Source organism: Microtus ochrogaster, chromosome 1 (assembly GCF_000317375.1).
Source record: "Microtus ochrogaster isolate Prairie Vole_2 chromosome 1, MicOch1.0, whole genome shotgun sequence".
Classification (NCBI taxonomy): domain Eukaryota; kingdom Metazoa; phylum Chordata; class Mammalia; order Rodentia; family Cricetidae; genus Microtus; species Microtus ochrogaster.
In genome coordinates, this window is record NC_022009.1 from 22,263,774 (window position 1) to 22,275,229 (window position 11,456).

Below are 11,456 nucleotides of genomic sequence, written 5' to 3' on the forward strand. Positions count from 1 at the left end.
GTACCTCAGAGGTAAAGTAACAAGCACGTACAAGTTCCTGTGTTCTTCTCTCAGCAATGCAAAACAGCAAACAAACAAATGAACAAAAAACATAACAAACAAAACCTCCAGTGGCTTTCTGCTGCTCTTACAATCAAGATTAGCACCCCGGTGCTGTACTTCTGCTTCCCCAGTCTCATAGTGTGAGCACTACTTCCTCCTTGCGCTATAGTCCAGTCTTTCTGGAGTCGGACATTATCCTGCTTCACCTTCTGGAAAAGTTCTATCTTCTTTGCTTTTGTCCATCTTGTCTGACTCTGTTTCATTCCACTTGCCTGGTTCATTCTTTACTCCCATAGGTTTCTAGTTGACCATCATCTCTTCTAGGAAGTCTCAACCTCGGGTATGGGGTAAGCACCTAATCGTGGAGTTCATAAGGCAGCCAAATTCTTCCATTTTTCATTTCACATTACAGGATGGCAGCTTGTTTAGTTACTAAGTGTCTCTCTCTTTAGATCACTAGACCATTGTGTCCTCTGCCCCTAGCCTAATCCCTCTACCAGACTGAGGATTTGTTACTATTTCACAGACTCAAAGGATGAATCCTTCCCAAACAATAATTTGTTGGTAATATTGTTTCATGCATTCTCCCTTAAGCATAAAAAGTGCACGTCACGCATCAGCTAATTTAAGCATATTAGGTCAGTTACTTTTATGTTTTAACCTACACAGTCTTCCTCATGTAAAGAAGATAAAGCAGACAGTGCACCCACTATCATGAAATATCACCATGTAGTTTTTGCAGGGTCAGACCTCATATCTGTTTCGTATTTCCTATGAAATACTCATTAGCACCATTCCTGAAGAAACTAGCCTCTGACTTTCGCTCTCTAGAGCAATGGTTCTCAACCTTCCTAACATTGCAACCCTTTAATACAGTCCCTCACGTTGTGAACTCCAACAACAAAATTATTTTCATTACCACCTCCTGACTGTAATTTTGCTACTTTTAGGAATCATAATGTAAATATCTGATAGGCAGGATGTCTGATATGTGACCCCTGTGAAAGGATCGTTCAATGCCAAGAGGTCATGACCCACAGGTTGAGAAGCACTGCTCTAGCTGCTAACCCCTACCTGTTGTTTCCTGTCTTCTCCCCTAGCTTGTGCTGACTTAGACCGGTTGAGTTTGGGACTCATTTCCCTGCATCCCTTCAGTGCTCTGGAGACCTCCAATTGTCTAGTGCTTTCCTTGCATTACAGTTGGGAGTATGTTCAAAGTCTAGGACGGTGTAAAGGAAGAAAGGCCTGCCGAGGTCTAAGTCCTAAATTCTCAGCGCAGTCAGTTACTAACTGGGTGAGCGTGGGTCAGTGACCTGAAGTGTTGGTCAATTCACTTCACCGCGCTTTCAATTCTAATCCTCACAGATATGCTGGCTAGAAGGTAGTGGAGTTAGGGTTAAATTTGCAGATTGGCATGGCATCAACGAGGCAGGTCACTGGGTTTCATTAAGACTGGTTTTGTTTAATCTATGAATAGGAAAGATAATATCACACAAAGCAGAGAGTTTAGGCTAAGTTCTACTAGTCCCCAAACAGAAAAGATAGGCCGAATATTTAAATTCACTGGAAACTCACTCATTACTTTGTACACTAGCCTAAAAAATTTAAAAGCCCCTCTGAAAACGTGAGTTTGATCCTTCCTAGTTTCTTCTGATAGTGGCTGTCAAATTTAGACATTTTTTTTCTGTTTATTTTTCTTTCTTTTTCCCTTTTCTGGTGCTAGGGATTTAGTATGTTACCCAGGTGTTTTTGTTGTTGTTGTTTTTGTTAAGTTTCTTAAAAATTTTTGTGTATATGCGAGTGAATGCAACATGGATGGGTACAGAGGGCAGCAGATCCCCTAAAGTTGGGGTTAAGGGTTGTGAGCTGCCCAGTATGGGTGCCGGGAACTGGACACAAGGTCTCTGAAAAGCAGCAGGTGCTCTTACTTATCCTTCGAGCTTTCTCCAGCTTCCAGTTTTAGTTTAGAAATTACTTTTTTCTTGTTTTTTTTTTAAGTGACCATTTACAAAGTAAAAGGCTTCATTGCAGCATTTTCAGGCATACCATTAGACTATATGCTGTTTGTCACTTTCGTCTTCAATTGACCTCATCTCCCCTCTTGATCTCTGGCTGATTCCCTTCCCAGGCTGGTTTTGAAGCAGTCTCATGAAATTTTCCTGTGGCAGTTTCTCCAAGAGCTGGCCCTGTGTACATGAGCCACCATGGCCATTCAGACGAGCCTCTATCAGAGTGTCACGTTACAGTAACTCCTAGTTGTCTAAGAACTACTTCTGGCCTTTCCCCAAGTCAGTTCAGAGGTTTCTTCAAATTGGTTTTTAAAAAGAAAAAAATCTATATCTGTTTAAAAAATAACATGCGTGGGAAGAGAGATTCTGCTCCTCTGGTGATGGGCTAACAATGAATGGGGGTGGGGGCAATTTCTATAAAGGATTTTAAGAGGTTGGTAATGGAAAATGCGGACTGAAAATGCTGTCTCTCTTACTAGGAAAAGATAGCAGAATAGAACTAGGGAATGGAGTCATGCCAGCCCTCTATGGCCTCCAACCCATCCTCCACACTGTCCCATTAAACAGCACATCCAATCCTGAACTTCTGGTGACTCCACCGATAATCTAACAAACACACACATTTCTGCAGTAGAACTCATAGAAACCTGATGAACAGAAATAAAATTTTATACAAGTGCATCAGCATAGAGGACCTTCCCAGGCTGGATTCGTAAGAAGGAGACAATGTTGCTAATGCAGGATTATGAATCTTGCCAGGAACATAGTAAATCTTGCTTCATATTCTAAGTCCTTGCTAAGGTGCAAACACAGAAGAGGCTATACACAAAGCTGGGATCACAGGCTTGAAGCTTCCGTAGTAGCTCAATAGCTGCCCTTAGGCTGGCTTCTGCGGGGTTCCCGTCCCAGTCTGGCAGAGGGGAGGGTGTGCTGGCACCTGAGGAGCTGGCTTTGGGAACGTGTTTTCCTAGGCTTTCATTTTCTACCACCTGTTTGGGAAATGTTTAGTCTTTTGAACGAAGCAGTATTAACAATGTGCCCTTATTTAACTCTAAAAATTAACTCCGTTTAACTTTGCAGAGAAAGTTTAACTTGACCCCAGAACTTGTGAAAAAACACTAGGAACCATGATAGTTTGTGAAAACAGCTAGCAAATGGCTGCCTTTGATTCGAAAACCTAGGGTACATTTATTTCTAGGCGATTCAAAGTTCCTTCGCTGACCCTCGTTGCAGGTCCCTAGTGAGCTCCCCTGCCCCCTTACCTCAGATTATTAACAGAGGTCGGATGGGGGAAGGGAGGCTCCTGGCAAAGAAAAGTACTCTAAGAAAGGTGACCAAAACGGGGAGTTCCTGGGAAACAGAGGTGGCTGGTGCAGAGGTGAAAGAGAGACCTTAGCAGGAACCAGAGAGAGAAAGAGGCCAGCTAGTGACAGCAGGGACTGAGCTTAACGGGAGGTGGGTGGGTCAGAGCCAGAAAAGGAAAGACTCAGGAGGGAAAAGACGGAGCGCCAGGCGTGAGGCTCCCGGGCTGGATCCAAGGCCAGAGACCGTACAGAGTGACAACCCGGACCCACGGGTTTGGTGGAACGAGGGTCTGCAAAGGAGCTGGGCCACTAAGTTTGTCCGGCAGAAGCATGGTTTAGAGTCGGGGCGGTAAGGACTCATTCCTAACATCACGGTCCCTCGTCGCCACCCTCACTCGCCTGCAGGATCCGGGTCCGCACTGCTGCCGCTGCCGCCACCGCCGACGCCATGGCCCACCAGCTTTTTGGCCCAGTTCTCCGAGTCTGGGGCTGCCAGTGCCTCCGAGAAGTCACGCCGCTAGGCCACGCCCACCACAGGTCGGGCCTGTCCATTGGAGGAGAGGGTCACTTCTCCTGACCAATCACTTGTCAGAGCTCTTGACTCCCTCCCGTCACGCCCAGCCTTGGAGATATGTGATTGGTCAGAAGCGGAAGCGTTCTCGCCCCCCTTTCACCTCAGTCGATTTTTGTTGGCGGAGGCAGGGAGACGCCCCCCACCCCGACTTGGTGCTGCAGATTAAGCACGGAGCGGAGATAGGGAAGACGCCCCCTAACCGGGAACTCCGATTGGCTACAGGTAGGCCCCCGAGGTCCCGCCCCCTTGCTATGGAAAGTAAATAAGGCCCTCGGGGAATTTTGTCTGCGTTCCACCTTAACTACCACGGGCGGGGCTGCCGTGTGGGGTGGGACTAGGCAAATATTACCCTATGGGCTAGGGCAACCAGCCTGGCCCGCGAACTGAGGATAGGGTATCTCCGTAGGGGCGTGGCTTGCGGGGCCTCGCTTTCCCGCCGACGGTTGGCCACGTCACGTGACATGGGCTGGAAGATGGCGTCTCCCACCGATGGTAAGAGCCGGCTTGGAGATTGTTGCCCTGTAGTCTCTTTATTTGCTGCTCTGGGAACTCCCGATGTCTTCACGCTTATTCTTCTTCCTTGAGCCCTTCTCCTTTCTCTCCCACTTCTTTCCTTTGGCGTATGTTGGTTTTCAGCTAGCAGGGTTTTCACAGCGTCTCCGGAGGTGCTAAGTATCAGGTCTCCCCGCTGTGTATTAGTTGGGTGAAAGAGGCCACCAACCAGACCCTTTCCCGGAAAAAGAACAGAGGTCGCCCTGGCCCATCGGTGATGCTCAGGGTTCAAAAAGGGTTACCGAGGTGAAAGGGAGCTTGCTTTCTGACCGGCCTATTGGGGTGTTGGTTCTGTTCTCATCTCAGTAGAGCTAGAGCGAATTTCTCAAGCCCTCGCTGTGACTGGTGACTGAGCCTAGAGAGAAACATGTGTCTCTTTCTCAGTTTAGGACTGTTGTTTCCCTGGCAACAGGAGGAGCGAGGACCTGGTTTCCTGGCCTTGAGCCCTTTGGGAAATGGAAATTATTTTTGTTAATGTAGTTCATACGCGTCTCAACTCTTAACCCGCATTCCTCTACTTTATATGTAGTTTCCTTAGGCTGAGGGCGGGAACAATTCTCCTTATATGTCATCTAAGATGCAAATTATCTCAGATGGCCATTAAGTATTTTCGTTAGACCCCTATGTTTTTGCTGGCGGTTCTGTTTTAGTATTTGGAATTGCCCTTCTGTCATTTTTCAGTAGCTCAGTCTGTTCACTGTCAGCATAGTTATTCTGGTAACTTTGCCCGGGCCACACCGGTCATAAGTTCCAAGTCTGCCTTATTTCATAGTTTAATCCTAGCTTTTAGCATAATGCCTACAAAGCGTTTGGCCTTAAATTAGCATTTGTCAAAAAATGAAACTGCCCTTGCTGTGTGACCTCTATTCCTAGCTACTTGGGAGGTCGAAGTAGGAAGATTGTTGCTTCAGGCTTGCCTAGACTACAGAGGGAATTGTGGGCAGAGTATGTCTCAAAAAGTTGGAGTTCTTTGTTTTTTCTTTTATTTTTATTGAGACAGGGTTTCTCTGTAGCTTTGGAGCCTGTCCTGAAACTCCCTTTGTAGATCAGGTTGGCCTCAAACTCACAGAGATCTGCCTGTCTGTCTCCTGAGTGCTGGGATTAAAGGTGTGAGCCACCACCACCCGGCTTGTTTTTTCTAGACAGGATTTCTGTGTGTAACTTGCTGTCCTGGAACTCATTCTGTAGCCCAGGCTGGCTTAGAATGCCTGTCTCTGCCTCCTCAGTGCTGGGGTTAAAGGCAGGCATCACCATCTGGCTTCAAATGGAAAGTTTTTTTTTTTTAAAGTTAGAGAGCATACAGGAGGGTGGAGAGATGGCTCCATGATTAAGAGCACCTGCTGCTGACTTCAGTTTCCAGCACCCACATGGTGTCTCACAGTCACTGGTTCCAGTGGATTTGACCTTCTTGGGCAACAGGCATGCATGTGGTGTACATAACATTCAGACTACAATAATACACATAAATAAATCTAAAAACAAAAAATTAAAAGTGAGGGTATAGGTGGAGACTTGCCTATCATGAACGAGGCCCTAGGTTCAGTCTCCAGCACTGAAAAGAGTATTTAGGTTATATGCAAAAACAGTGTTACCAGATTTTCCCCCTTTCTTCTTCTCCTTTTTTGAGATAGGGTCTCACTCTGTAGGCCAGGCTGCAAATTCACCATCCTCCTGTTTCCCTGTGTGCCTCCAGTGTACTGGGATTAAAGGTCTGCACCACTACGCCTGGCCTCTTACTTGATTTTAATGTTTTAGGTAAAATGCATCTTAAGTTATGAGCTCATTCACATGGATGTTCACAGCAAAACAGATTTTCCAGTCTGTTTTTTTTTTTTCGTTGTTGTTAAAAATGTACTTACCAAGCCGGGCGGTGGTTGTGCACGCCTTTAATCCCAGCACTCGGGAGGCAGAGGCAGGCGGATCTCTGGGAGTTCGAGGCCAGCCTGGTCTACAAGAGCTAGTTCCAGGACAGGAACCAAAAAAAACAATGGAGAAACCCTGTCTGGGAAAATCAATGTACTTACCAACAAAAAGCGAAGGGCAAGGAACATGAAGGCAGATAGTATTTTTGTTCTTGTTGTTTAAGACTTGGGGTTCTTCGTTTTGGTGCCTGTAGAGGTTTCCTGGGAACAAGACTTCTAAAAGACCATGTCTGGAAGACTGTGGCGCAAGGCTGTTTTTGCTAGATAAGCAGGGTCTCTAGAACCAAAGTAGGTACAAAACTCTTCTCCAAATGGAAGGTGTTTCTGCCTGAGGTAGAAGTGAGTTCTGTAAGGCAAGAGATGTGCTTGTGTGTACAAAGCAAAAATCACACAGGGACTCGTGGAGGCAAACCAAGCAAAATCAGAGTACTCTGGGAAAAGGTGAATTGAACCCATAGAAATGGTGGCAACCATCCTGTAAAGGCCAATGGATGCAGGATTCATATAATGCTGCACCCCACACAAATCTAAACTAGTGAAAAGTTAAAAAAAAAAAAAGGAGTTTGCTTTAAAGAATTGGGGTTCATGATACTGCAATTTCTTGAGATGAAAATGATTGGGAAAGTGCAGTTTTGAACATAGTGGGCTTAAGGGGTTTTCCCTACATGTAAATGGAGAGAGATATCAAGTAACCTCTTGGACATGTTATTCTAAAGGTCAGGAGAAAGGCTGAGACTGGAAATATAAGTAATTGTTGATATATAATAGTGAAAGTTGTAGAGAGTGAAGGTAGCATAGGATGAGGTCTGAGTAGAGATTGAAGAAGGAATCCCTATGAGAAGCCCCAGTATGGTGGTTTCATAGGAGCACAGGAGCATCACATGCCATAGAGAAGTGGCATAGAGGAAATGACTGGGAGGATTTAGTATAGAGAACTTTGATAACAGTAGTTTAGTGCATGTCCAGACAGAATCATGATTTTTATACATGGTTGAGAGAGTAGGGCCTGGCACAGTAGGTAAGCATGCTTGCTCTGCAAAGACGAGGACCTGAGTTTGAATCTCTAGCCTTAAAAAGCCACCCACTTAAAAGCCAGGTATGGCTGCATGTGCCTGTTATCCAAGCGTTTGGGGGACAGAAACAGGTGGATCCTAAGAGCTTGCTTGTTAACCAGTCTAGCTAGTTTCTGGTTTAGTGAGAGATGTCTCAAGACAATGAACCTGAGAGCAAAAGGAAAACAGTAAGTATTTTGGCCTCCATAGTCACACACACCTACGCCTACACTCATTACACCCATTCAACACACACACATACACACACACACACACACACACACACACACACACACACACGCACAAGTGTGAGGTGAGGAAGTAAGAACAGGATACCCAGGAGGGAGGTTATGAGTTTATGGGGAGAGTTTACATGCTTATAATGTTTATGAGTGTGTCTGCACTTAGACATGCATGTGGGTCCTGGTGCAAATGTGTGCATACATGTGGAGACACAGTTAACATTCGGTGTAGTTTTTAAAAAGCCGTCCACCTTGTTGAAGTAAGGTCTTTTATTGGCCTAAAAGTAGTAGACTGGAATGGCTAGCCAGCAAGCTCTAAGAATCTCTCAGTGCTGGGATTACAAACATCGTGTTATATAAACAGAAGTTTCTGTCCCGCCTTGTCCTGCAGCTGTTCAATCCCAGAGAAACACACATAGATTTATATTAATTATAAACTGTCCTATTAGCTCTCTCTTATTACTAGCTAGCTCTTACAACTTAAATTAATCCATAATTCTCATTTATATTTAGCCACGCGTCTTGGTACCTTTGCTCAGTTAAGGCATTCTCATCTTACTTCCGCTGCATCTGGCTGGTGACTGTTTCTGCCTTTCCTTTTCCCAGAATTCTAGTCAGGTTTCCCTGCCTATACTTCCTGCCTGGCTACTGACCAGTCAGCATTTGTTAAACTAATACAAGTGACAGATCTTTACAGAGTACAAGAGCATTCTCCCACAACAGTGCTAACTCATGTTTCTTTTCATAGAAGTTCTGGAGATCAAACTCAGGACCTCATGTTTGCTCAACAAACAGTTTGCTGACTGAGATCTCTCAGCACCCCCCCCCTTCTTTTTTTTTTCAAGGGAGAGAAATTCTGGGCCAATGAGATGCGTATTAGGTAAAAGAAATTGTCCAAGACTGCTAATCTAGTTTGAGCCTGGAACCCACATGGTGAAGAAGAGAACCAACTTCTTAAATTGTTATGTCATGAACACAAACCCAATAAAAAAATATTTCACTTTTTTTTTTTTAAATAAATGTGTTTTGGCTTTTTGAGGCAGAGTTCTGTATAGATCAGGCTGTCCTGGAACTCACTGTGTAGACCAGGCTGGCCTCAAACTCATAGAGATCCACCTGCCTCTGTCTCTCAAGTGCTGGGATTAAAGGTGTGCACCATCACTGTCTGGCAATATATGTTATTTTCAAAAGTCAAAAAGAAAACTTGTAGAGCAGGCTTGCCTGTTGAGTATGAGACACTGACGTCCCTGTTAAAGCAGAAGACAGTGGTCAACAGTCTTAGTAGAGATTGTCTTCCATGAGAGTAGCGACTTTTAGCCGATTGTAACTGGAGGAAAGTTGAAGAGTAAAGACATAGGTAGATTTGCTGACACCTCTTTTACACAGGGTTTTGCTGTATACTTTGGGCTGGCCTGAAACTCTCAATGTTCTTGCCTTAAGCCTCCTAAGTGCTGGGATTACCGATGTGGACTAACATGTCCACCCAATACTCATTTTTCTAAGCAGCTCTCTCCTCCCTCCCTCCCTGTCTCCCTCCCTCCCTCCAGTCTTTATTCTTTTTTTTTGGTTTTTTTTTTTGGTTTTTTTTTTTTCGAGACAGGGTTTCTCTGTGTCTTTGGAGCCTGTCCTAGAACTAGCTTTTGTAGACCTTGAACTCACAGAGATCTACCTGCCTCTGCCTCCTGAGTGCTGGGATTGAAGGCGAGTGCCACCACCACTTGGCTAAAATTTTCTTTTTCTTTCTTTTTTTTTTTTTAATTTTATGTGTATGGGTATTTTGCTTGCTCTATGTCTCTGCTCTACATGTGTACGAACTAGAACCATAGGCAGTTGTTAGCTGCCATATAGTGCTGGGAATTGAACCCGGATCCTCTGGAAGAGCAGTCACTGCTCTTAACCACTGAGCCATCTCTCCAGCCCTAACTTTCTTAAATATTCTTATTGGCTAGAGTTTTGATCAGAGAGAATCCAATTTATTTGTATTATCATGCCCCAGAAGCAATTCAGATCTTTGAAATTTCAATTAAGTTCTCTATTGTTTTTTTTTTTTTTTTTGGAGGGGGTTGGGTTGGGAACAGGGTTTCTCTGTAGCTTCGGAACCTGTCCTAGAACTACCTCTTATAGACCAGGATGACCTTGAACTCACAGAAATCCACCTGCCTGGTATTAAAGGCTTGGGATTAAAGTGCTGCTGGTATTAAAGGTGTGCCCCACCACCACCCGGCTCAGTTTAAGTTCTTTTTTTTTTTTTTTTTTTTTTTGGTTTTTCGAGACAGGGTTTCTCTGTGGCTTTGGAGCCTGTCCTGGCACTAGCTCTGTAGACCAGGCTGGTCTCGAACTCACAGAGATCCGCCTGCCTCTGCCTCCCGAGTGCTGGGATTAAAGGCGTGCGCCACCATCGCCCGGCTCAGTTTAAGTTCTTTAAGATTGAAATGTAGGTGCTGGAGAGATGGCTCAGCGGTTAAGAGCATTGCCTGCTCTTCCAAAGGTCCTGAGTTCAATTCCCAGCAACCACATGGTGGCTCACAACCATCTGTAGTGAGGTTTGGTGCCCTCTTCTGGCCTGCAGGCATACACACAGACAGAACATTGTATACATAATAAATAAATAAATAAATATTGAAATTAATAAAATATAAATGAATGTGTATCTCAACCCATCCTGGTGTTTGGTTCCAGGGACGGATTTGGAAACATCTTTGCTAAGTTTTGAGAAACTTGACCGTGCCTCGCCAGATCTTTGGCCTGAACAATGTAAGTTTTTTCTTTTCTCGTATCAGAATCGATGCAGGAGAGTCTGTTCCCATGGGAGAATTTCAAAGGGTTATCATGTATCTATGATGATTTAAGTTTTTATTTCACTTCAAAGAGAAGAAATTGATGTGCAGTAAAAATAGGGACTTTTGAGACAAGCAATGAGGAACTTTTAAACAGTAATTATAGTTCTAAAACTACATCTGTAATAATTTCAGATAATTCTGAGATGCACAAAGCTTTTCATCTCCTTTAGTCATTCTTATTAAGTTAAATACTATTAGTAATTTTATGCAAATCGGTTTGGACTTTTTTTATGCTTATACAGATAATCACATGCATATACACATGGCGGAGGTGGGGTGTTGTTTTTCATAATAATGAAGTCATATGTATAGAGCCTTTAGCTTAATTTAAATAAACTTGTAATTTGATGTATCTTTTCATGTTGTTCTTTGTAGGTCTACTTCATTCTTTTAAATATAATGGATATTCTAGTTTCTATACATTCTGTTTGAAAACCTAAATCATCTGATTTTTATTTCACAAGCAGCATCTTAATGATTATTAATTATTATATTAATGACATATTGCATATATGTTCTGTATGTAGAAGAGAATGACTGCCCATTTTCTCACTAGCCAATATTGGATGTTACTAGTCATTATGTTAGTTTGTATTTCTATTTTCATTTTTTTTAGTTAAGTGACATTCATTTATTTATTGGGCTGGGGGAGGCACCCATGTGCCATGATGTACTTGAAGTCAGAGGACGACTTGTAGGGGTCAGTTTTATCCTTTTACCTGGTACCTGGGAATCCACAACTTAGGTTGTTGGGCTCGGTGGCAAGTGCCTTTTCCTACTGAGCCATCTCACCAGCCCTAGCTTGTATTTCTTAGTAGAATTGAACATTATTTCACTTAAAATATGTAATTTTTTTCTTTTGATTTTTATTTTTTTTTAAATATTTATTTATTTATTATGTATACAATATTCTGTCTGT

At 43.6% G+C, this 11,456-nt stretch overlaps 2 protein-coding genes across 3 annotated transcripts in view; one reads left to right on the forward strand and one right to left on the reverse strand.

The window, feature by feature from the left end:
* The window catches only part of Aldh6a1 (aldehyde dehydrogenase 6 family member A1), a 21,646-nt gene extending 17,770 nt beyond the window's left edge, over positions 1-3,876 (reverse strand). The window contains exon 1 of the mRNA XM_005343340.2: positions 3,755-3,876. Coding sequence (XP_005343397.1) covers positions 3,755-3,805 — 51 coding nt within the window. The 5' untranslated portion in view covers positions 3,806-3,876. The remainder of the gene's footprint in view (positions 1-3,754) is intronic.
* A 200-nt stretch (positions 3,877-4,076) lies between these two features.
* Lin52 (lin-52 DREAM MuvB core complex component) overlaps positions 4,077-11,456 on the forward strand; it is an 88,924-nt gene continuing 81,544 nt past the window's right edge. For both annotated transcript variants that reach the window (XM_026780083.1, XM_005343347.3), the window contains exons 1-3: positions 4,077-4,151; positions 4,336-4,421; positions 10,377-10,451. In XM_026780083.1, coding sequence (XP_026635884.1) covers positions 4,391-4,421; positions 10,377-10,451 — 106 coding nt within the window. In that variant the 5' untranslated portion in view covers positions 4,077-4,151; positions 4,336-4,390. The remainder of the gene's footprint in view (positions 4,152-4,335; positions 4,422-10,376; positions 10,452-11,456) is intronic.